The 27272-nt window shown below is 38.5% G+C and overlaps 1 protein-coding gene across 5 annotated transcripts in view; it reads left to right on the forward strand.

Moving 5' to 3' along the window:
- The first annotated feature begins 659 nt into the window (after nucleotides 1-659).
- Nucleotides 660-27272, forward strand: part of RICTOR (RPTOR independent companion of MTOR complex 2) — a 135722-nt gene continuing 109109 nt past the window's right edge. For all 5 annotated transcript variants that reach the window (XM_043976061.1, XM_043976063.1, XM_043976062.1 and 2 more), the window contains exons 1-2: nucleotides 660-730; nucleotides 912-959. In XM_043976061.1, the coding sequence (XP_043831996.1) occupies nucleotides 682-730; nucleotides 912-959 (97 nt within the window). In that variant the 5' untranslated portion in view covers nucleotides 660-681. The remainder of the gene's footprint in view (nucleotides 731-911; nucleotides 960-27272) is intronic.

Consider the following 27272-nt stretch of genomic DNA (forward strand, 5'->3'; position numbering starts at 1 on the left):
GCCGGGCAGTGCTTCAAGGACAAATAAAACGCGTAGGGGCAGCTTCCCGTATCAGTTCAAAAAGAGTAGAGAGGACGCAGAGCATTACGGACACGAGTGGGCAGCCTCGCCCCGCGCAATGGAGCGTCGGCTCCCCTCCGCGTGGAAGGCATCCTCCTGGGGTCCGCATGGCTGGGCGCCTGCACCGCGAGACTCCCAGGGGAATTCCCCTTAGGAACTTGAGGCGGAGGGGTGGGAAACCTCCTCGCGGGAGATCCCGCGGCCGTACGCTCCCCTGAAACGGAGAAGGGGCGGGGGTTGGGGGGTGGTCTTGCCAAGGCCAGCCTAGCCTACACTACAGCAGGCACGCGCGCCCGCCCACCCCGGGGTTCCCGCTCTGGGCCCCTCGCCCCGCCCCCCGGCCTGGCTCGCGATAAGGGAGGGGGAGGGAGGGGGAGGGAGGGGGAGGGAGGGGGAGGGAGGGGGAGGGAGGGGGAGGGAGGGGGGAGGGAGGGGGAGGGGGGAGGAGCGAGGATGCCCAGGCCTGGCAAGGCGAGCGCAGGGTGGGGAGTGGAGGGGAGGAGACGGGAGGGGAGGGAGGAGGAAAGGGAGGAGGAAAGGAAGCGGAGGGCGGGGGAAAGGGGAAGGGGGCTCTCGCGCGATTGGGCGAGGTTTCCGGTGTTGTGACTGAAGCCCGTCAACATGGCGGCGAGTGTCCGCGGCCGCTCGCTGAAGCACCTCAGGATACGAGGTAACCCTCCTCTACCCCTCTCCCCTCCGCTCCGCGTGCTCCACTCTCTCAGGGTCGTCTCTCCCCCTCTCATCCCCCGAGGCCGCGAGGCGGGCTTGGGGACGGCGCCCAAGGCTCCGGCTGTGGTCGGGGCCGCCGCCGGCCTGCGAGTCCTAACTGGGTTTCTCTGTGTTTCGCGCAGGGCGGAATGACAGCGGCGAGGAGAACGTCCCGCTGGATCTCACCCGAGGTAACTAACGGCGGGCGGGGGCGGGCGGGCGCGCGCGGCCCCGGGGCTTGGGCCCGGGGTGGGGGGGGAGGGGCGGGGTGCTGGGTCCGACCAGCCGGCTGGCGGTCCGCGGGGACTCGGGCCCTGGGACTGCCCTGCGGAGTCCATCCTCCTTCTCTCCGTCTCCTTTCCCTGGGCCGCCCCTGCCCCGGTTCTTACCCCTGGCCCTGGCTCGTCCCCGTTTCCTCTCCGTCCGCCTTCTCACCGTCCCGGGTGGTGGCAGCGAGCGGGGGAGACGAACTTCGGGGCTGTTGGGTTCCTGAGGACTTGGAGCAGGGAAGGGATGTACTCTCTCCGGGAGGTTTGTGCCGCTCAATCCTGGGGGCGGCCTGGGGAGGGGGGAGGTAGAGGCTGTTATTTAGGTTGCAAGAGGATGTCTAGGGCAAGAGCGACCACATCCTGCTCCCCCCCCCCCCTTGCAGAATACGTGATTGCTTCTTTATTCACCACCTCGGGGGAAGTGCAAGGGATCGATATATTTTTCTGCGGCGAGCCTAAGAACCGGCTGGTTACTGCGAGGTATCTGGTACAGCTGGATCCCCCTCCCACACACACCCCCCTCCTCCCCTTTTCCCGGGCCGCCGGGAGTGTAGTTGGCAGAGACCGCCCCCTCACCCTGCTGCAGGTTCATTGTTTACCGTCGGCTGCAGCTAGGAAGGTTTGTTTACACCGTCTGAACTGGTGAAAAACCTCAGCTATATTTTTAAAAGACCTACCCCTTGCCCAACATTCCTTCCATCGGTGGTTGTTTTGGAATTCGTCCACCACTCTCTGCTTTAAGATTTAGTGATTGTAGGAACGATTTTTTCTTTTCCTTTTCTTTCTTTTTCTTCTGGTAAGCGTGATTTGGTCTGTTGGTTCTCAGACCAGTTTCACTTAGACTTTTTCCTATAGTGTAGTCTGTTTTATACGATTGTTGAAGCCCGGGGGGAAAAAAAAGCCCAACAAAACCAAGCAAACAAACCTTTGAAGTTTAAAATCTACAGAACTATCTGAACGCGAAATTTTTGTCTGTTTTGCTGTTTTAATATTGAGAAAAAAAATCTAAAGTAGATTCTGGATCGTAGTCATATTTCTTGATGCTCATTTCTGACTTTAAAGGGTAGAAAGTATAATAGTTTTTTAAAATATTTTTTATTATTCCTTTCAAATCTTGACAGCAGTTAATGATAGGCTGAGCTGTCATGTAGCTATCTACCTACAATAGAACTAACTTTCTTACGGTTAATGGTTTCTTCTTTGAGTCTAAGGATTTGGATTCAAAGGAATCGTAGGTTTAAAGTAGAATTTCTGAAGTAAAACGATTTAGTCTTTTAAATAAAAGCAGCAATTAGTTCACTTGCCTAAGTGGAAAAATGATACTCTTTAGTAAAATTTTGGACATTTTAATAGCTATAAAACTTTTTGGCTTCTGAATGTAATAAAAGTATACAATATCCTGAGTTGCAGTAACTGGGAAAATCCATAATCAGAAAAGTGTTGTTTGTCACATTCATTTTCAGAACTTTTCTAACAAATCTAGTTCCTACAAAACTGAAACTTGGCATGCTAGTCTTCACCAGATGTAGTTTATTAGCAAATTTAACTTATATCTGAGCAGATTTTTTTAGAGGTTAAAATTAGGTAGACTAAATGGAATTTGTTCTTTAAAATCAGCTTAGTAATGTATTCTAGTGGGTTAACTAAGCTATTATATATATGGTTGATGACTTAATCTTTGGTGTATGGCTAGCCTACAAGTGACTTGCAACTTGAATGCTCAAATCAGCAGCAAATCAGGCTTGGTTTACTGAGGTTTGTTGTCTTATGTATCAGACCTAAGTTTTTTAATGTCATATGTTTTTTCCCAGCAAGCATTTATTAAATGCCTAATGTCAACAAGCATTTATTAAGTGCTTGATGTATATGGATGTGCTAAGAGCCGGAAATAAAAAATATAATAAACAAAAAGAAAGACTTTGCCTGACCTCAGGGAGCTTACATTCCCTTTTGTGTGTGTGTGTGTGTGTGTGTGTGCGCGCGCGCGGGGCAGTGAGGATTAAGTGACTTTCAGAGGGTCACACAGTGTTACGTGTCTGTGGCTGGATTTGAACTCACGTCCTCTTGAATCCAGGGCTGGTCCTGCTTTATCCACTGCGACATCTAGTTTACGTTCCTATGGTAGAAAGACAAAGTATAGAAGGAAGCTGAAAAGTGGGGAGAGATTAGGTGGGGGAAGTTTGTGGGGAGAAGGGATGGGAAATGTGAAGATGGGCCAAAGGGTCAGTTGAGTAGTAAAGAAGTAGACATCTTGTGGTATGCACAGTATTGTTTTAGTTCAGGATTAATACAAAATAAATAGTAGATAATGTCTATCTCCTGAAGAACTTTATATAATCTAGTTAGGACAAAATGTAAACATAAGAATAAATGGAAAATAATTTTAAAAATGTATAAGATGTGAGAATTCAACATACTCCGTATTACAAAGGAGCTTGGCTTAAACAAATTGATAGGATTTATTGGCACTTTTATGGTGAAAATATTTTTTAAACTGTAAGCCAAGGAATTATTAGGGTAGAACTGTGATTGTCTCATTGAATAAAGAGGATTTGTGCACCCAATCTGAAGAAAGTTAGGAATTATATTTTAGGAGTGACCTGAACTATTCCTTTCTGAGTCAACAGAGCAGTAGGGCTCACTTGGTGGATGAATCAGCTATATGTGAAATGGATTGCCCTGTGTAAAAACATAAGGTTGGAGCTCTAACATTTTAAATGCTATAGCAATTCTGCTATAATTTCAATTATTTGTATATTTTGCCTGAAATAATTTGCCTCTATGAAATGGAGATTATGTTTAATATGATACTCTTAATATATATAAATTTGAGTACTCATCTGTTATGTAAAATGATAATTATGTAAATTACATTTACAAAAGAGAGAAATTATGTTACGAAGGTGAAATATGAGATTTTTAAAAAACCATGAAAATAAGTTGACTGGTATATTGTTTTTTAAAGTTTATAAAGTGATTTACATACATTATCTCATTTGAATCCTGTAAGATAGGTACTATAGTTATTATTATCCCCTTTTCACAGATGAGGAAATATTATCTAGTATAGTGATTCTCACGTAGTGGTACTTATGTTAATTACTTAAAGCTATCATTTACCAAATGTCTGTTGATTGATTCAACTGAGATCAGTTGAAATTATCATTGGCATTTTTATAATTAGTTATTTGTAATAGGCAGTATTACTTTGTTTTCCAAGAGGCTGATAGAGCTGGCTAGGTTCAAATCCTGCTTCTGACACATACTGTTTGCTTGACCCTTGGAAGTTCATTTAACCTCAGTGCCCTAGGCTTTTTCCTAGACTTTTTCCAAGACTTTAGGAATATTTTCATGAGGAGTTCTTTATATCATCGAAATCATGCTGTAACTCCTGTCTCTATCTTCTCCATTGTGCAGTCTTGCCATTATTTGTTGACTTCCCAGGCACATACTACGTGCAGCATTAAATCTGTTTATACCTTTATTAATATCTCATTTCCCCCTATTTTCCATGCATTGAAACCAGATATTCTTACTACTACTACTACTACTACTACTACTACTACTACTACTACTACTACTACTACTACTACTACTACTACTACTACTACTACTACTACTACTACTACTTCAGGGATCTTCTCAGACTTTAGGGGTCCATGAACTTAAAATTTTTTTTAAACTATTTCAGTGTAACCAATTTCCTTTGTAATCCCAAATGTTTCATGCATTTAAAAGGTTTTTTGTGAGAAGGGTTTCATAGGTTTCACAGATTGCCAAAGGAATTCACAAAATGTAACCCTGCTTTATTGTTGGTCTGAGTGTCTTGCCTGACGTTATGAACTGAAGATGAACAGGATGGGAAAACAGCTATTCTTCAGGTCCTTATGAGTCAAACCTTCAAGTATGACTGCGTTATTTTGTTTGCAGCAGATTTCCAAAATATTAGATTTAACCTCTATTTAATTATAAATATCAGATTCCAAAACAAAATATACAGTTTTTTGGATCACATCCTCCTTTCTTATCCTGCCAGCTTCTTTCCCTTAGTATGAATAACTGAGCTGTCAGTAAACATTTAAAAAGGGAGAATAGTAGAGAGTCCTAAACTGTAAAAAGAAAACATTCTATAACATCTCTGACAAGTGAAGCCCTTCAGTGATAGGGAACTCTGTGCTCTTTGGAGATGAGCCATTTTACTTTCAGATAGTTCAATTTGTTAGAAAGTTTTTTCTTATATATATCTATCTGAAATCTATCTTTGTAACTTTTATCCATTGCTCTTGGTTCTCTTTCTGGGGCAAAATAAAACAACTGTAATCTTGCTTCCACAAGGCAACCTTTCATATAATTGAAGACAGTTATCATGGTCCAGCAAAGTTTATTGGACTCAGTATTCTCACTTTCTTGAACTCATATGTCATGATTTTAAGTCTTATAATTCAGGTTGTTCTCCTTTGGGCAGGCTGTTGCTTCTCAGTGTCCTTTTAAATGTGGCACCCAAAGGTTGTTGCTGAGATGTAGGGATTAGAATTGTCCCCCACTATTTTCTTCTACTGTGACCTTGATTAAGTCACTTCTACCCTCTGGGCTTCCTCTTCTGTTAAATAAGGGAGTCAAAGCAGATCATTTCTTTGATCCCTTTCTGCTCTAAATCATATGATCTTATGACAACTATTTGTTTTTCCTGTTTTCTTTTATGTGTGGCTTTATTTAACTTGTATTGGTTTCTCTGTAAGATGACTATATCAAGCACACTCTGATAGTCTGTAAGAAAAGGAGAAGAATAATTAGCTGCAGGTAGGCCATCTAAGATGTTATCAAAATAACCAAAATATTAAACTGATGAGGGAATGGCTTAGGGTGGTGGTTATGGAAATAAACAAGAATTGAAACCAAGAGAAAATGCACAAGGAGAGTAGGTGAGATTGAACATGGAAAGGTGGCAGTGGGCTATGGGGAGTGATACAGAGAAAGCAAAAAGGCAAAGGTAATGCCAAATTTACAAGCCTGAGGCAAACATAAATTATGGTGTTACCAAGTTAAAAAAAAAAGGGAAAGTTATATCTTTGAGAGGAAAGATAATTAGGATTATAGCTGTAGAGCTAGAAAGGACTTTAGAGGTTATCTAGTTCAACTCTCTCTCTTTCCCTCCCTTCAATGCTTCCACTTCACTCCAAAGCCCCCTTCCCCATTTTTCAGGAGAAAAGCTGAGGCCTAGAAAGAGAAAGTGAATTGCCTGAGGTTTCAGGGCTAGTAGGTGGCTGAGATTTTCTGGATTTATACTTAGCTGAAAGCTAGGTTTGAATTCTGCCTTTAGCACTTACTAGCTGTTTGACCATGGACTTGTCATTTAATTTCAGTGAGCTTCAGTTTCATTGTAAAATGGGAATACCATATGAAATGTGTGGTCAACTTTAATTGTTCCCACATTTGGTATGTTAAGGAACAATAACTTGAATTTTGTGTTTGCTTTTGTGAGATTTTTATCTGAGAAATAAAAAAACAGAAAATTGCAGCATTTCACAATTATTCACAGGGCAGCTTGGTGGCTTAGTGGATAAAGCACTGGCTTTTATTATTTTATTATCAGGAGGACCTGAGTTCAAATCTGGACCCAGACACTTAACACTTACTAGCTGTGTGACCCTGGGCAAGTCACTTAACCCTCATTGCCCTGCAAAAATTAAAAAAAAAAATTTTTAAACACAATTATTTACAAGCTGTAACTTTTCCAACCTCTAATTCCACATGCATACTTCAGGTCTTTGTCAGTGTAAAGTGCTATATTGTATATCCTCTGGTGTGATAGGAACTGAGTATCTCTGGTTCATTTTTGTCCCATTTCCCTACCTAACACCATGGTTGAGGTGCCCTCCTCCTGCCACTTAATCTTACCAGCCCCTACCCTGTGGAAACCTGGGAGCATGCTGAGCAGTACTCTGAGGTCACCACTATTTAGTGTACTGTGTATGTATTTATTAACTATTTAACAAGTATAACACTATGCTGCTTTTTTTATTTGGTCCCTACCGTGTGTGTGTGTGTGTGTGTGTGTGTGTGTGTGTGTGTGTGTGTGTGTGTGTGTGTGTGTGAGAGAGAGAGAGACAGAGACACACACACACACACACACACACACACACACACACACACACGAAGTTTTCGAGTATTTCCTCATAAGCCCTGTGGTTTTTTATTGCTTGATTTTCCATAACTGGTTATTAGGAATGAATATGTTGGCTTATAGGAGAACTAACTTACGTAAATGACAGTTATTAAAGTGTTAAGTTTTAGGTGATATTGGAACATCTATGTTGTAATTAGTGCCCAGGCAACTGGAGATAGGGCACTAGAGAGTAGATGGTTGTCAGCCTAGACATTTAAATAGGTCTTGGAGACATCAGCAGAAAGGTGTGCTCTGAAGAAGGATCAGTGTTAACCTTGGAGAACAGTGTTTAGGGGCAGTAAATAAGAAGAGAGCTTAGCAAAAAAAAAGGAAAAAGTAATCAGGATTAGGAGAAGAAATAGAACACTACAGTGTCAGAAGTCAAGAGGTAGGAAATGTGTGATAAAATAATGGAATTTGGCAGAGGCCCAGGGGTCCCACCTGATTGATCTAGTATTGTTTGAGAAACTAAGTACCTACATGAGATGATTAGATATAGGCCACACCTGGCCTGCCCTGAGTGACTTATACTACTGAAGTCACCAGGGGGACTAATCTTAGCCTTGCAACTTGAAGGACCTCCCTTTTGGGGGAGGGAGAGAAAAGGTAGTAAAGAACACTGAGGCTGGGAGCGCTTTTTTCCTGTTGGTGAGCTTCCGAGAGTGGACTGGAGAGGGGCTGTTCAGCTGACTCCTATAGAAACTAGGGACCCCAGGTGGTGAGTTAATAGAAATTAGGGCAGCTCTTAGAATTAGCTAAGCTGGAAGAAAATTTGGGGATTGTGTCAGTCTTTGCTAGAGTCAGGGAGCTTATCCATTTTTTCTCTTCCTCTATTCCCTTGTCCTTGGCTTTATTAATTTCACCTTTGTTATATATTTTATTCCCATTAAGAAAACCTGATTTGTTTGTGGAAAAGAGGCTATTAGTCTCCTTTCTTATTAGCCTGGGAGAAATAACTGAAAAAGGCAGTTTGAAAGGGAGGAAACTTTGGACCTAGAGGTCCCTCATTATTTTCTGAACCCCAATATTATGGCAAGCCATCCAATGAACTTTCCCCATATTAAATTTGGCCCTTACACATATTAAGGAGGAAATGAAGCAGGGGCATATAAGGGCAAGGGCACTGGATTGAAAATACAGATGAGTTTAGCTCCATTCCCAATTCCCTGAAAAATAGCAGTTTGACCCTGAACAAGTTACTTCTGTGGACCTTCATCTTTTTCATTTGTCAGTTGAATAAGTTCTACTTTTATCATTAAAATCTCAGCTTTGTCATTTTTTGACTATACCACTTTTTAGGAACCATAGGCGAGTTAAGAGAAAGCTTTTATAACTGTGTTAAATCCTTTTAAACCAGTCTTTATACTTAGTAATGTGTTTGTATGTATGTGCGTGTGTATATGTGTGCATAAGTGTGTAAGACAAAATACTTTTAAGTTATAGTAAAATAAAACAATGGTAATATTCAGTATTGTTGATTGAGGTGTAAATCAATATGACCATTTTAGAAAGCATTCTGCAATTTTGTAAATAAAGTGACTAAATTGTCCATACCCTTTAAACCAGAGACTCCAGAATGTTACTTGACATATGCCCCAAGGAAGTCATCAATAAGAAGAAAGTAATGTAATGAATGTAATGGCATAATACTGTGCTATAAGAAATGATATGTAAGTGATGAATATGGAAAGAGCTACATGAACTAATGCGGAGTGAAGTAAGCAAAGCCAAGAAAACAATATTCAAAATAACTACAACAATGTAAATGGAAAGCAACCACACACCAAAAAGTCAGAGGTGAATATAACACAATTTAAAAGATCAAGTGTGATTTGAATGAAAAAAGATAAAAAAATACCCCCCCACCCCCACCCCTTTGTGGAGGTGGGAAGTCAAAACAGTTCTTATATGTTGCACATGTTTTTGGACTTTTTTAATGTATTGCACAGTTGTGCTAATTTTTTGTTCCTCTTTCTAAAATAATATTTGTTATGTGGGATGGCTCTCTGGGAGGGAGAGGAAGGATATTGGGGCTAATTATGATGATGTAAGAAACAAGACATAAATAAAACATTTAAAAAATAAAATTGACTTTGTCAATGTGTGGTTTTTTTTCCTGTATTTCAAAGTAGAAAATATATTTAATATTTTGCTCACTTGTTTCTCCCCATTTTTGGTTATATTTGTTTTAGTGATCTAGAATGCCCTTATTTCTACCTATTCCTTCATGATCATTTCTCTGGCTACTAAAAAACTAGTTAGCACTTAAATAATGTTATTATTTACTGTTTTAAGTGTGTCAGCCTCATTTTTCCAACTAGAAGGCAACAAACTGGATTTTCAAAGCAAGAAGACCTAGTAGAATCTTGGCTCTCTGATACTTACCTGTGACCTGGGGCAAGTCCCTTTAATTCTCTGAGTGTCAGTTTCCTCAGCTGTACAATGGAGTTGTAGAGAAATATAGATAGATGCTTGCTCTCCAAGATCCTTTCCACACTATAAATCTATGGTCTTACAATATTATGTACTTTTTCTGTAATTATCATGACAACATACTCAGTGCTGAGTTGATAACAAGTACTCAAATACTTGATAATTATTTTTAACCACCAAACTACTAATAAAAATTCTCTTAAATCATAGTGAAGTGAGTAATGACGACAGAATGATTTGACCACTTCTTCATGAGTGTAAGTTTTTAGTACTTTTCAGCAGAGAATTAGCTATTATAGTCTACAGCCTTCACTAAGTTGTTAAAACTATGCATTTGAGTATATAAAATATTTGAAGTATAAGCCTATACTTATTTTTAAAAATATATAATGTTCAAAGTACCAAGTAGCATATCAAAAACACATTCAGATATAATAATTTTTCAATATGTAGCAATGAGTAACTGGTGGTATATGTTATAGAACGAATTGAAAACTCATCAAACTTTAAAACCTCTCTTGACTTTCAGTGTTCTCAATCATGTTGCATGCAGCACAGATTTCTTGTATATACTTAACACAGTAAACCCTTAATAAATGGTTGATGACTTGACCTTAATCAGCTTCTACCTAACCATGACAGGAAAGTGACACAGATAATATGAAGTAGTGAAAAATCCAAAAAGAATTAATTGTATTATATTGTATACTACCCGTTATTCAAACTAGACTACTCAACATTCCCCAGACATATCCTGCATTATCCCATCTGGGCCTATACTCTTCTGTAAGAATCTGGAGTAGCCTAATCTCCTTTCTTGTCCATAGGCTGATATACCAGCTTGTACACTATGATGTCTTCTGACCCTTTTCCAGTTTGAAATAGATCTCTACCTCATCTTTTATATCTTTTTTATTCTCCTTTATGTACATTTATTATCTAATGGTATTTCTGTGCCTGCATTATCCCCCTTACTAAATCATATACTTGAAGGCTGATGCTATGTCATTTGGTTTATTTGTACATGCCCCAGCCCCTAGCATAATACCTTGCATATACTAGGTTTGTTCAATGATGTTTGTTACTTTTCAATTGGCTATATATGGATTACCTACATATAATTTAAAATCACAGTTCAGCTTCCTATCACTCCTAGTAGTATTTAATCAGAAAATTAAAACTAATTTTAATATTTAAGTGAAACATAGTCGGAAAGGTAAATCTGAAGGGGAGGAATGTGAGGACAAACAAAAAGATGAATATATTTAAAAGAAAGTTATAAATGTTATCTGTTTGGGGATATCTATACCTCTGTATCCCTTTATTAGTATATAAAACTGAGTTGACATTTCATTCTAGAATGTAATTGAATTCACAGATAAACATTCAGATGTTCCATCCTTTGCATTTTCTAGTCTTGAATCTTTTCTGGCTTGACCCTATTTTCAGAAACCCAAGACCTTGGTAGAAGGAAGCAGCAAATCTTTGCACAATTGAGCAGTACACTGAAAAAGCCTGAAAACATGTGCAATATATAACACCTGTGGACCTCCCACCTCTACGAAGGGGTAGGTTCAGGGTGTCTTCTCATAGTTCTTTATTCAAGTTTCATTTGATCTTTATAATTTTATTAGCTTTTTTGGGGGGTGTGTTCTTTCCATTTACATCGTTGTAGTTACTGTGTACATTGTTTTCTAGGCTTTACTTATTTCACTTTGCTTTTATCATACTATCTTGTTTTGCTTTGTTTTAATTTTTTGGCAAGGCAATGAGGGTTAAGTGACTTGCCCAGGGTCACACAGCTAGCAAATGTCAAGTGTCTGAGTCCGGATTTGAACTCAGGTACTCCTGACTCCAGGACCGGTGCTCTGTCCACTGCGCCACCTAGCTGCCCCTGGGTTACTATTTCATAATCTATTAGGGTGCAAGGACTTTAGTTTTTTTTTTTTGTTGTCTACTATAGTGCTACATACATAATAAATACAGCATGGAGTTTATTTCTTGTTAATCATAGGATCATAGAATTTAGATTTGGAAGGGACTTTAGAAATAATTTTGTGAGTCAAGATGGCAGAGTAGAAGGAAGCAGTGCAAACTGAACTCCCATGCACAATTCTTCCAGACAGATCTATAAAATGCACCAGACTAAATCCTGATGGAGAAATCCAGAAAAAGTCACAATGAGCACTTTGGGCCTGTTGGCATAGAGAGACACTGAGGTCTGCAGACACTGATGGCAAGATTGGGGCAGGTGTACTTGTCACACAGGGAACTCCAGTGCCCAGGGAAAGTGCACACAAACACAAAAGGAGGTCCCATACTTATACTCTGGCTTCCCCAGACCCACATTGGGACACTGCAGCATAGACAGATTCCACTTGGCAACTTTGTCACCTACTACCTAGTTCCAAGTTGAAAATCCAGGGTAGAGTTAGCAGGAGACCTGGGTGCTGTACTGAGAAAGAAGGAAGTTCAGAAAGTCAGTAGTACCAGTGGTATAGCTCAGACTTTAGGCATAAAGCAGCATCTCACTTCCAGCATCTGGCCCAGTCTTCGGAGGAATAATCAACACAGAAAGCTCAGACCAAAGTGGAGTTTGTAATTCTGCCACTTTGAATACTTAGAACTTTCTAGCTGGCTAGTAAGTGTGGAGTCCAGCAACAACCTACTACTGTATGGACCCAGTCCCAGGTCAGGAAATTGCAGTGCTCAGATTGGGACTCGGGGTGGGCAATAAAATCTTGCCCTTTGGGAGCATTTAAAGCTTGTAGTTCACTAGCATGTTTCTGAGAGCCTGGAATAACACAACGCTCACTAATACCAAAAAAGCAGCAACAGGACTAGCCTAGAACTTCTCTCCACTAGTGCAATGGAGCCCAGCCTTAACATCAAATCTGAAGTCAGTAAGTAGGCTGGAAGAATGAAAAAACAAAACAAATAATAACCCTACTATAATGAGCTGTTACGCTACAAGGGTGCTCAAGACATAAATACAGAAGAGAATGACTCCAAAACTATCCTCAAACACTACCTCACAGAAATACTCAGCTTGGGCACAGGCTAAACTGGAATTCCTAGAAGCGATGAAGCAAGAATTAAAGAGCTTAATCTTTTTATAAATGGAATGAGAGTGCTAAAGGAAAAAGTTTGGGGAAAAAAAGTGCTGTGGAAGAAAGAATTGGAAAGGGAATTGACAGTTTGGCACAAAACAAACTTCCTGAAAATTAAAATGGACCAAACAGAAGTCAATGACTTCATGAAGCAACAAGAAATAATAAAATCAAAAGGCTGAAAAAAATAGGAGAAAAGGTGAAGTATCTCATCGCAAAATCAATTGACCTAGAAAACAGATTGAGAAGAAAATTTAAGAATCACCGAACTCTGAACACTGTGACCCAAAAGAACCTAGGCATCCTACTATAAGAAATCTTAAAACTTTCTCAGAGATTTAGGACTAGAGGGCAGAGTGGAAATAGAATCCATTACTTATATTCTGAAAGAAACCCCCAAATGGAAACTCCCAGGAACGTTATAGCCAAAACCCAGAGCTTCAGGTCAAAGAAAAAAATTGCAAGCAGCCAGAAAGTATTCAAATACTGAGATGCTGTAGTGAGTATCACTCATGATTTAGCAGCCACTAATATAAAGTAATGAAGAACTTGGAATACAGTATTTCAGAAGGAAAAGGATATGGGGCTACAGTTAAGAATAACCCTGCAAAATTTGGTATAATCCTGTGTGGGGAAAATGGATTCTTAATGCAATAGAACATTTATAGTATTCCTGGTGAAAAGACCAGAGCTGTGGAGAAACCTTGAAATTCAGACACAGGAGTGAAAAGAAAAAAGGTAAAAAAGATAAAGGAATAAATAAGGAGAAATTTCTATTCAAATATGGTGAGATACCTGTTCCCTTTGAACCCTATCATCAGAGTTTATAGAGGGAATCCAATTAGACAAGGCCTGAGAATAGTTGTTATATCTTGATGATCTTAAGAAAAGAATGGAAAGAGGCAGAGCCAGGGAAAGAAAAGTTAGGGAAAACAACAAATAGACATTAAATGAACAAGGACCATGGGGTAGGGGAGAAAGGGCTGACACTTAAACCTCTCATCTGAATTGGTCAAAAGGAGGAGGAATACACACTGAAATAAAAATCTATTTGACTCAATAGGAAAATTGGAGAGAAGAGGCAGAAGGAGAAGGGGGACGGAGAATTGTAGCTTAGATTGAACGACAGATTAGTCTTAAGCACAAAAACCCCATAAAGATGTGCAAAAATATTTTAGCTCTTTTCGAGGTGGCAAAGTATGGGAATTGGAGGTAGTGCCCATAAATTGAGGAGTCAATAAACAAGTTATGGTTTATAAATGTAATAGAATACTCTTGTACTGAACTTTTATTAGTAAAGTGACAACCACTTTTCTAGAGGACTAATAATGAAACATGCTACTTACTTTCTAATGGAGAGGTGAAAGACTCAGTGCAAAATGAGACCAATTTTTTTAGATATGGCTAATGTGGAAATTTTTTTTGATTGTTCATGTATGTAATGAGAAATATTTAAGAGGGAAGACGCAAGAATTTTTTTTCTAGTGACTAGTCATTTTATTTTTATTTTTAACTTTTCTCAATTACATGTAAGGATATTTTCTGAGTTACACATTTTTCTCCCCTGCTCCCGAGGCCAGCAAGCAATTTGATATAGGTTATACATTACAATCATGCTAAACATATTTCCATATTAATCAGAACAAAAGGAAAAAAAAATGCAAGAAAGAATGAAGAACAATAACAAAAATGCAACAACAAAAGTGAAAATAGTATGCTTCAGTCTGTATTCAGGCTCCATAGTTCTTTTTCTGAATGCAGAGAGCATTTTCTACCAAATGTCTTTTGGCATTGTCTTGGATCACTGTATTGCTGAGAAGAGTTAAATATCACAGTTGATCATTGCAAAAAGTTGTTGATACTGTGTACAATGTTCTCTTGGTTCTGCTCATCTCACTCATCATCAGTTCATGTTAGTCTTTGTTTACAGGTTTTTTTGAAATGAAGGCACTGGAATTAAGAAATTTCCTTCAGAAAGTGAGATTTTAGTTGGGACTTAAAAGTTTGTTAGTAGTTCCAGGCATGGTTCCTGGAGCAGGTAGATAGAATGTCTTTGTGGAACATCCAGGAAGCCAGTGTCACTATATGGAAGAGTATGTTTTGGGGAGTAAGGTGTAAGAAGACTGGAAAGGTAGGAGGGGGCTAGGCTATGAAGGGCTTTGAATGTCAAATAGAGCATTTTGTATTTGCTCCTGGAGGTAGTAGGAAGCCATTGGAGTTTATTGAGATGGAAGATAACTTTTTGGAAAAGATATATTAATGTTGCATTTTGCTCTACTGGATCAAATACCTTTTTATAGCCAATAGACAGGCACAATAGGATCTTGTATTTTCTGTACTTTTTCTCCAACTCTGTAACTGTAAAGATGCGGTATTCTATGTTTGGGAAGTCTGTCCTTATAGTCACTAAGATATTATCAGTACATATGTAAATAATTCTCATAAAATATTATTGTTACTGATTTTTGTAGAAAAGAGCAAATAGAATGGTTGGTGGTACTTGATAACTTTCCAGGTCCAGTTTCATCTTATTCTGACCCCCCTTCCCCTTCCCAATTTAGTATCCTCCCTGAATATCAGGTTTCTTCTATTTTTTCTTGACTGTCAAGTCTTAAGTGTTCTCAGTTTGGTTGCCTCAGGCATGGCTCTCTGATTCTCTTTCTCTGTTTTTGATGTCATTAGAGAGTTGTAATTCTACTTCCTAACTCCAGGCCCCATTCAATGAAGGATCTGTAGAGAGTGTGCAGATGCACTCATTCTACTGTGATAAGCACACATTAAATGCTTACTTTATCATTCATTGATGAAAAATGTTATAGGAATCTTGATAGATTTCCATTTTTTATATCTTGTACTCCTAGTTTTGTCTTTAGATGGCTCTTGGGATCATGTAGCTTACTAAAAACAGGGTTTTTTTTGCATATTTGTTCTTTCCTCTACTGTTTTATAAGGCCATACTATTCACAGCCTTACACTAAATTCTATAAGGTTTTACATGCTAAAGAATTGACATGCTAAATCAATGCATCCTTTGGCTACCATCTCTCTACTTGGCAAGGATATAAAATATTTGCTAGCTCACTCAGTTTCTAGGCTTTGTTGAGTTCCTCATTGTGATGATTGCTTTACAACACTTAAACTTCAGTAGAAAGTTGTTATAGTGTTCATATTTTCTCCTTGACCCATTTTCCATATTTTGGCATCAGTGATTCTTTCCAAAGTTCCTTTTAATTGCCAAATCTAATGCCCTTTTCTCAGTTCTTATCCTCCATGACTAATCTGTAGCCTTTGACATTGTCAGTCTCTTCTCTTAGTCTCCTTAGGTTTTCATGACACTATTTTCTTCTACCTGACTAATCCTTCTCAGTGTCCTTTGCTGGATCTTCATCTAGGTCACACCACTATGTGTGTACCAACAGGGCTGACTTTGCCCCATGACTGGAATTTTCTCTCTCTTCATCAATGCCTCCTGGCTTCCTTTAAGTCCCAGTTCAAATCTCACTTTCTCTAGGAAGCTTTTCCCATTCCCCCTTAATTCCAGTCCCTTCTCTGTGTGATTGTCTCCAGTTATTCTGTGTATGTCTTGTTTGTACATAGTTGTTGGAATCTTTTGAGATTGGGGACTGTCTTGCTTTCTTTGTTTAACATAGTTCCTGGCAATAGTAGATGCATAAATGTTTATTGATTTAATAAATGTTTCAGTAGGCAGTGGCTTATGTGACAAGTCTCCTCATTCTAATTTGGTGTTGATTTTGGTCTGAACTGTTAAAAGTTAGTGGTCTAATTTTACACAGACATCTAATTCAGAAATGATACCCATATCAGTTTTCTTCTCTCATTACATAGTTATATCACCACCACCTGTTCCTTCCTCTTCTTCTCTCTCACTGATGGCACATAGTTGGTGTAAATCTTTTGTATAGTTTACTGTATAGCCTTTGCGTTCTTTTTCTTGATCCTGAGACTTATTCAACAGTTTTTGCCATCCATCCTTATGCCGGCTTTGTATTTAAATCTCTGAGTATTAAAGTATATGTTGATTTCATTTGGAGGGTCCTATCAAGTTCTTAGGAGGAAGGAAATAAACATTAAGTGCTTTATTATCTCATTTGTTCCTCTCAACAATGTTGGGTGGTAATACCTAGGTATTATTACATATAGGTATTGCCTAGTAGGTATTTTTTGTTTGTTTTTGTTTTGTTTGTGTGGGTTTTTTTTTAGTGAGGCAACTGGGGTTAAGTGACTTGCCCAGGGTCACACAGCTAGTAAGTGTTAAGTGTCTGAGGCCAGATTTGAACTCAGGTACTCCTGACTCCAGGACCAGTGCTCTATCCACCTAGCTGCCCCCCTAGTAGGTATTATTATTATTTTAAATCATAAAAGTATTTTATTATTTTCTAGTTACATGTAGAGATAGTTTTCAGCATTTGTTTTTGTAAAATTTCTAGTTCCAAATTTTTCTCCTTCCCTCCCTGCTCCCCAAGACAGCAAGTAATCTGATATTGGTTATATATGCACAATCACATTAAACATATTTCTGCATTAGTCATGTTGTGAAAGAAGAATCAGAACAAAAGGGAAAAACAAAAACAAGTAGAAACAGTATTTTGGTAGGCATATTTTTTCCTTCAGTGGTGCTTGATTGTTTTCTATCAAGTCCGTATCCTAAAAAGTAATGAGCAAGGGGCAGCTAGGTGGTGCAGTGGATAAAGCACCAGGAAATTTGGCCTCAGACACTTGACAGTTACTAGCTCTGTGACCCTGTCAAGTCACTTAATCCTTGTTGCGCCCCCCCCTCCCAAAAAAAAAAAGTGATGAGCGTAACAAGAGTGATTTTCCTATATATCATTAGTCAGAAATTGCTTTACTTGTTTCAGCTATTTCAAGATAGATAATTGTTCCATGAGTTGTGGTAGACTATGTACAATACAAAAGAAGAATAAGATATAGGCCCTGCCTATAAGGAGCTGATAATTTAATTTGGGAAACAAGACAATTTACACTTGGAATGATTACAAAATTAAACAACAGAGATTTTACTCTGTGGTCTGTATTACTGTCTGGAGGAATGAATTATTCTGTGAAACTTTTTTTTTTTTTGGCAAGGCAATGAGGGTTAAGTGACTTGCCCAGAGTCACACAGCTAGTGTCAAGTGTCTGAGGTCAAATTTGAACTCAGGTCCTCCTGAATCCAGGACTGGTGCTTTATCCACTGCACCACCTAGCTGCCCCTGGAATGAATTATTCTGAATAGTTCACTTTGCCAGGAAAAAGCTGAGGTTTTACTCTTCTAAGAACCAAATTTTGTTTTGTTTTGTTTTAATCTTAAGGATTTTAGATGGAAATCTTTCAAGAGGGAGAATTGTATAGGAGAGAATTGGGAGAATTTATACTCGTCTCAACTTCTTGCACAATAGCTGTATGACTGAGCAAGTCATTCATTCTACCTTGCCAAGACCTCAGATTCTTACTCTAAAATGAATGGGTCCGAGGGCAGCTAGGTGGTGCACCAGCCTTGGATTTAGGAGGACCTGTGTTCATATTTGGCCTCAGACACTTACTAGCTGTGTAATCTTGGGCAAGTCACTTAACCCTCACTGCCCCGCAAAAAAAATAAAATAAAATGAATGGGTCCCTTCCACCTTCAGATCTATACAATATCTATATAACATGCCTGTTTTGTTATATTACTTGCCTTTTAAAATAAAATATACAGTATATAATTTGAGTTTTTTTTTATTTAGTCATAATTATAAATATGTTTATTGTCCTTCATTGTAATAGAGGGATATCCTCAGTGCTCTATTTTTGTTGTTCATTCATGTTCAACTCTTCGTGACCCAATGGACCATAGCACACCAGGCCCTTGTGTCCTCCACTCTCTCTTAAAATCTGTCCTAGCTCATGTTCGTTGCTTCTCTGACAATATCTATCCAGCTCATCCCCTGCCTTCACCTTTCCTTTTTGCCTTCAATCTTTTCCAACATAAGGGTCTTTTCCAGTGAGTCCTTTCTTGTCATTATGGGGCCAGAGTATTTAAGCTTCAGCTTCAGCATTTGTCCTTCCAAAGAGTAGTCTGAATTAATTTCTTTAAGTATTGATTGATTTGATTTCCTTGCTGTCCAAGGGACTCTCAAAAGTCTAGTAGATGGTTTTTAACTAGATTATGTTCTAGCCAGAGTAGAACTTGCTTAAAGCTTTCTGTTCACCTTCCACAGTCATACATTTCTCATCTCTGTGCCTTTGCACAAGTTATCCCCCAAGTCTGCAGTGTACTCCCTTAATCTCTCCTTTAGAAAATCTCGTCTTCCTTCAGAGTTCAATTTACATGGATCCTCTCCAACTTTTCTTGTTATCTCCCTATTAGTTACTTTCTAAATATCTTGTATTTTATTTTTCATGTTTTTCCCCCAATAGAATGAAATCTTAAGGACAGGGATTGTCTAGTTTTTATCTTTGTGTTCCCAGTGCCTGTCACAAAATAGTCCCTTAATAAATGCTTGCTGAATTGAGTTGTTAAAGTAAGAAAAAGAGCTTCTCATCTGTAAAATAAGAGGGTTTGTTTTACTAAATGATCTCAAAGAACTGTCTTGAAAAAATAGAGAATAGACACATGTTATCGAAAAAGCACCCTGTACCTGTTTAAATTTTTTTCTTTTTATACACTTAATGTTAACATACACATTTCAATATACAAAGAACATAAAAGATTTATATAAGAGACTGTGAACTTCTTTTAAAATTTAAAACAATTATTTATTACATTTAACTGGGTAGAATAAATTGTCCTGATCATGTATCTTCTCCTGAATTTCTGTTTTCTTCTTTTTTTTTGGCGGGGCAATGGGGATTAAGTGATTTGCCCAGGGTCACACAGCTGGTAAGTGTCAAGTGTCTGAGGCCGGATTTGAACTCAGGTACTCCTGAATCCAGGGCCGGTGCTTTATCCACTGTGCCACCTAGCCGCCCCCTCTGTGTATTTTTTAATGTTTAGTCTTTTCCTTTCTTTTTTCCCCTTTTTGCACCATCACAGCCTACCAACTACCTTTCCAAACAGACATTCTTCACTGCTAGACCATCACTTCTCTACCAAAAAAAGCATGTGCCATCATCAGTTTTCTGAAGTCATTGTACTGATCAGTTTTACAAAATTGCTCTCCCTTAAATCATTGTGTACATTGTGTACATTTAGTTTTCCTGGTTCTCATGTTACTATTAAAAAGTTTGTACAAATGTTTTCAAGTTTCTCTACATTTAGATGCCATAATTTATTGTTCCATTCTTTACTACATTAAAAAGCACTACAAATATTTTGGGGTTCTTCACTTTTTTCCTCTTTGGCGTATATGCCTAGTAGTGGCATTGCCAGATGCCCATTGGTGGCTTCCCGAGCCTCGGCCCCCCCCCCCCTTGGGGCAATGAGGGTTAAGTGACTTGTCCAGGGTCACACAGGTAGTAAGTGTCCTAGTGTCTGAGGTCCTCCTGAATCCAGGGCCTGTGCTTTATTCACTGCGCCACCTAGCTGCCCTGAGATACAATTATAAATTGGTTTCCAGAATGGTTGGATCAGTGCATTAATGTGGCATTCTTCCCATAGCCCTTCCAAACAATTGCCATTTTCATCTTTTGTTAAATTTGTCAATCTTATGAGTGTGAAGTGCAATGTCAGAGTTATTTTAATTTTAATATTTCAGTGATTTTTGGAGCATTTCCCCCTATATAATTGTTGACAGCTTTTGTTTCTTTTGAGAATCATTTGTTCATAATCTTTGACCATTTATCTATCTATGAGGGAATTGTTCTTCTCATGACAATTCCCTATATATCTTGGATACCACACCTTTGTCAGAGAAATTTGCTATAAAGATTCCCCCCCCCTTTAAGATTGCATCGATTGTGCAAAAGCTTTTCAATTTTGTGTAATTGAACTCATGTGTTTTTTCTTCTGTGATACTAGTTTCTTTAAAAAAAAATTCCCTCATTTTTTGTTAAGAAAAGTATTTCCTTATTTATAATTTATTTATGATATGACATTTTATGTCTTGTTCGTGTATCTACTTGGAACTTTTGTGGTGAATGGTTTGAAATATTGGTGTAAAACTAATTTCTGCTAGATTTGTTTGGAAGTACATGCAACAGAAAGAATACTGAGCTGGACATCAGGATACTTGGGTTTAAGTTCTTTCTCTGTTCATCGAACAAATGAAAGGGTTATATCAGATAATATCTAGATCCCTTCTAGGTACAATCACATACATTGTGATTTTATAGATTAGGAAATAAAACTGAGAGGTTGTGATTTGCTTTGCTTAAGGTCATTCAATAAGTAGAAGAATCCACATCTTATGTTTCATGCCTTGCACTATTTCCACCCCACCAGATTGCTGCATTGCTTCTCACTCATATTTTAATACAATAATATTACAGATGGATTAATTTGTAGTTTTAAAAATAATACTTATTATAATTCTTTTGTATTTATGTAGTATAGGTTAATAGCTAGAAATGATATTAGAGACTTTGCAATCACATTCACTTTTTAGAGATAAACTGAGGCCATATAAGATTAAATTATTTGCCAGAGATCACATTGGATAGTGAGTGAAGCAGGTTCAATTGATGTTTTTTTGTTGGGTTTTTTTGGGGGGGGGTGAGGCAATTGGGGTTAAGTGACTTGCCCAGGGTCGCACAGCTAATAAGTGTCAAGTGTCTGAGGCCATATTTGAACTCAGGTCCTCCTGACTCCAGGGCTGGTGCTCTATCCACTGCGACACCTAGCTGCCCCTCAATTGATGTTTGAATAAACAAAAGTAGCCAGTGTGATGATTGATATAGTTTTATATGATTTTTTTAGTTCTATCTTTTGTAGTGACTATTGGAAGAAATATTTTCTAGGCCTTGATTATGGTATTTAGCTTGGATGATTTAGCCTTTACTCTTCTTACCGGTGCTTTTATCCTTTTAGACATTGTTGGCTACTCATGTCTGATACTTATGACATGTGTGTCTTCATCTAATTAAAATAATTTACACATGCTTAAACTTTTTATTTGTATAGTGCTTTTTATTTCTAAATAATAATTCATTTTCCCCCAGTTATATGTAAAGAGAATTTTAAACATTCATTTAAAAAAATTTTGAGTCCCCTACCTTGAGACAGTAAGCAATTTGTTACAGGTTATATATGTTCAATCATGCAAAATATATCATTATGTTTGTTATGTTGTGAAAGACCCAAAGGATAAAAAAACAGAAAAATGGTATGCCTCAATCTGCATTCAGACTCCAGTTCTTTTTCTGGAGGTGGATAGCATTTTTCATTGTGAGTCCTTTGGAATTGTCATACATCATTGTATTGCTGAGAAGAGCTAAGTCACAGTTGATCATCACACAGTGTTGCTGTTACTATGTACAGTGTTTTCCTGGTTCTGCTCACTTCACTTTCATCAGTTCATGTAAGTCTTTCCAGGTTTTTCTGAAATCTGCTTACTTGTTATCTCTTATAATACTACAGTAATATTTCATCATAATCATTTACCACAACTTGTTCAGCCATTCCATAATTGAAGGGCTTCCTCTCAATTTCCAATCCTTTGCCACCACAAAAAGTTACTATAAACATTTCTGTACAAATAGGTCCTTTTCCTTGCTTTATATTTTTATTTATATTTATATTTTTCAAGTTTCACATATGTTTTATCAATTTAGCCTCAATAACATCCTTAAGGGTATGGAAAGTATACCTATCCCCCAACAGAATTTACGCCTGCTGACAGTTGAGTGCTCCTCCTCCCATTACAGCTTACAATTGGTATTAAGAAAAAAAGTTAGATTCCTTTCTTATATATTAGTTAACTGATAATTTTCTGATACTTTTCGCTTTTTGGTTGTAAGTATTCATTGAGAACATTGCCAAGATAGCTTTAAAATCTTTCCTATGTTATTCTCTTGGGTCTGTGTAATGCACCAAATGTCAAGAGAGGGTTGGGGGTGAGAAGGCTTACTTTCTGAGCAGTAAAATAGTAATTGTATAGATAAATTTACATTTATTTTAAAGAGGTATATTAGTTTTTGTAAGTTAGGATTACTTAAATAGCTAAACCTGTAATGATTTTATGATCTTTTGTTTATCTTAAAGTTAAGATAAAATTGTTTTCCCTCAGATGGAGTATGATCTGAATTCTAGGAAGTTTGAAATCTCAGAAATAATTAAAACAGCTGAATTAACTTTTTGGGGGGGCAACAATGAGGGTTAAGTGACTTGCTTAGGATCATACAGTTAGTGTCAAGTGTCTGAAGCCAGATTTGAACTCGGGTCCTACTGAATCCAGGGCCGGTGCTTTATCCACTGCTACCACCTAACTGCCCCCAACAAATTCTTTTTATAGTAAATTTTCCCTGATGACACTACAGAAGTTATCACTTGTTTCTGGGCATAGTTTTTATTTTTTAAAGTTGTCTGCTTTCACTCCCTTCTGTCCCTCTGTCATGCGAGGGGGGGGGCGGTACGCAAAAGAACTTTATGTGACTTTGAATTATACAAAAATAGTTATAACTGGTACCATTCATATGAGGGGAGAGGGTGTGGACGTCCCATGTTATTATTATTATTATTATTATTTTTTAAGTGAGGCCATTGGGGTTAAGTGACTTGCCCAGGGTCACACAGCTAGTAAGTGTTAAGTGTCTGAGGCCGGATTTGAAATCAGATACTCCTGATTCCAGGGCCAGTGCTCTATCCACTTTGCCACCTCACTGTGTGCCCCCCCCCCCATTTTATGATAATAAGAGGAATCCTAAAGTGAAGGATGGTTATGTGGCTAAATATCCCAGAGTAGAACCTGAAGCCAGCATTTGTTCTGTTTCTTTGTTTGCTGTGTCATTCTGCAGGCTGATTCTTAGAGCCAGAGCAACTCTCTTTGGCCTAATATGAGCCATTACAATGAAGTTTACTTGTCTTTCATTTGCCCCAGATGTGTGCTTCTGTTTAAAGTTGCTGAAGCCCTAGAATCCAGCTGGTGAAGCAATCAACAGTACTTCCTTCAACTTTGATTTGTATTAGGGAGATTGCCTTCGAAGTGATTTGCTTGAATACTTGCCTCATTTTTTTTTTTAAGTGAGGCAATTGGGGTTAAGTGACTTGCCCAGGGTCACACAGCTAGTAAGTGTTAAATGTCTGAGGCTGGATTTGAACTCAGGTACTCCTGACTCCAGGGCCAGTGCTCTATCCACTTCACCATCTAGCTGCCCCACTTGCCTCATTTCTGCAGGATTTCTTTTCATGTGTAAGAGTATTGAATTTTAACTGCTGGTTAGCTATATCTAGATCTTATCACACCAGTCCTTTGAATAGACCTTTCCTCACTCCAGTTCTGTTGCAAGCATAGATACAGTATTAAACACCTGGTGGTTGGTGGTCAAACCTCACAGGAGGGAAAAGAGCACACAACTTCAATTGTGTTGTAAGTTTTTTGAGGGAAAGGACATTTGTGTCTTGATCCTCAGGATAGGTTCCTTGAATATGGTAGGCGCCTAATGTTCACTAAATTGAAATTTTGACACCTTCCCCATTCCTTTTAAATTCTTAAGTTAAATACCAATTCTATACTTTAGAAAGGCAGTACAGTATATATATTCATTATGTCTGTTCTTCTAAAGCTCATCCTTTCCACTGGGTTTGGGTAAAGGCGGTTATGATCTGCATGTACATGGGGGAAATTGCAAAACTATGGGCATTTAATATTTGTTGTTTAGTCATTTCAGTTTGTGTCTGACTCTTCATAACCCCATTTCTGGTTTTCTTGGCAAAGATTCTGGAATGGTTTTCCATTTCCTTCAACTTATTTTATAGATGAACTGAGGCAAACAGGGTTAAGTGACTTGCCCAAGCGCACATATACATAGTAAGTGTCTGAGACCAGATTTGACCTTGGGAAGATGTCTTCCTGACTCCAGGCTTAGCACTTTATTCCCTGGGCCCGCACATTGAGTATGGTTGCCAGCATATCTACAACAACCCAAGAGTGTTGGTCTTTATCATCCCTAGTATTAGCTCATTAGCCAGTGTCATTTGTCTCGATGCACCCTTGACTAGCATTGTCTACAACCTTTTCCTACAGTTTGAACTTCTTGTTTTCCCTTGAAAGACTTCTTTGTGGTAATTGATGTTTTATTCAGTTCTGCCTCCATAAACCTCCCTGTTTCTGTTGAGTCACCTATCTTTTAAAATACTAAGTAAATAGCTCATATGTTATCAGAACTGTGCCAGAAGGGATAAATTGCTAAATTCTTTTTCCTACTCTGTTGAGACCTCTTTAACAACAACAACAACAATTATTATTATAGCTAAGATTTATATAGCACCTACTATGTGCCAGGCACTGTGTTAAGTAACGATTTACAAATATTGTCTCATTTAGTATGAATCATGTAGAGGCTTAAATTAAGTCTTAACCACCAGGAACTTCTCACCCTTGTAAACTGAGGCCCTTTTACTGTCACATTCACGAGGAAGATGTTAGTAAGCCCTTCTCCTGGATTATGTGATTCAAGATTTTGGTTGTTAAAGTGGTATTAAGACTCATTCATTAACTGTGTGCTAAGTTCAGGGAAAGTATTAACCATAACTTAGGGAAAGGGGTCAGTTCACGCTTTCCATTAGTACTTCTCACTAGCTTCTAATAAAATAAGCCCTGGAAGACTTATGTTTGGAAATTTTTCCTAACAAAACTGTTTAGAAGTGGAATGGGTTGCCTTGAGAGGTCATGGGTTCTCCCTTCTTGGAAGTTTTCATGCAAGAAGTTGGGTAACCACTTGGGAGGTATGTTATAGTGCAGACTTTTTTGTGTATAGATTGGACTGTTTGTATAGGTTTGGCTGCTGAGATTACAGTACTTTCTTCATGTAATGGATTGTGAGAAGAGCAGAGAAGTAAGATGGTAAGAGTAATTCAGAGTTGCCATTTGTTAAAATTTTTTGAGGGTTTAAAAAATTCATTCTGAAATTAAACACCAAATAAATTGGTAATTTCCCTATAAATAGAATAGAAAAAGACTTGTATGTTCAATCATGGATCTTTTTTTTTTTTTTTTTTACAGATGGCTTGTTTGTGGCAAAGCTTGAATGGTGACAATGCAAAATATTAAAGGATTTGAAAGTGGAGGACAGTGTAGAGTTGAATTGGTAAACAGATTGAGATTAAGAAAAGAAGCAGGTGAAGTATGAATAGAGGGATTGGAAGTCATGATGAGGACAGAATAATTTTTGAGAGGTAAAGCAGAAAGAGAAATGGGTTGGTTGATAGGTTATGATCAGATAGATGAGTGTAAGAATCTATTTATATGTGTGTGTGTGTATAGGTAGATAGTCATTCATAGAAGGGGGATGATTGTGGGTGATGACAGGATCTAGGGTAAGATTCATCATTATGTGTGGTTGAGGCTCATTGGAGTAGTTTATGAAAGTTGAGGAAATGGAAAACCCAGGAATTTAGAGTCTTTGAAGGAGTATCAGCATGAATGTTTGAAGTCTTTTAGTATTAGGTTCAGAGATCAAGAGTTGAGGAAGATGGTAAGCTTAGGTCCTGAATTCCTTGAGAAGGGTTGGGTGAATTGGAGTGCCAATAGGCAGTAGCTACCCTGGTCTGATTTGGGTGATGTGCTTTAATAGTCACCTTCAAAAAGAAGAGGTTGTCCAGTGGTCATGGTCTAGTAAGAATTAGTGGCTAGTGGAAAGCAAGAAGTATTCTGCCTATCCTCTTCAGGTCTGTGGTGTGCGTGTGGAGGGGGAAGGGGGGGTGATGGGGGGGGGAAGTGGTATGAGAGGAAATGAAGCCAGTGCTTGAGAAGATGTAGTGTAATGGGAGGGATGTAGAGGGATGTAGTGTAATGTAGAGGGATGAAGTGTAATCTGGGGGGAGCTAAATTTCTGACTGCTCGAAGTTGGAAGGAGCATGAGAGAAATAGAGGGACATTGTTAGGCATTCCAAAGGGCACAGTGGAAGGTACAGAGTTCGAGGAACAGGACATGAGAGGAATAGTGATAGTAGGGTGGGTAGCCTATAAAAACTTAAATAAATTCTTCTCAGACACCTGAGATATTTAAATTATATGATGCAGATATTGGCTTCTCCTTCCTGACAGCTTGTCCCAGAGTCCTCAGCTTTTTTCTCACTTGACAGTTTTTGTGAATTTTCTCACTTCCCTTATACTCCTTCCTCCCTCCCCCCCACCCCATTCAGTTTCTTCATCTGTAAAATGGGGATAATGCCTATACCATCTATCTCACAGTTATAAGAATTAAATGAGATAATTTATGTAAAGTGTTTTGCAAATCTTAAAGTCAAACATAAATGCCAGTTAAAATTATTAAGATGGAAGTAGTTGAAGCTAGGTACCATTTCTGGAGACAAAAGGCCGAAGAACTGAAATTTTTGAACCAAGGGCAGGAAGAGTAAGGGCTTTATCAGAGAAATAAAATACTGAATTGACTTGCTCATCCCTTTTCAGCTCCCTTTTATGTATTGCT

This window comes from Dromiciops gliroides, chromosome 1, assembly GCF_019393635.1.
Source record: "Dromiciops gliroides isolate mDroGli1 chromosome 1, mDroGli1.pri, whole genome shotgun sequence".
Lineage (NCBI taxonomy): Eukaryota > Metazoa > Chordata > Mammalia > Microbiotheria > Microbiotheriidae > Dromiciops > Dromiciops gliroides.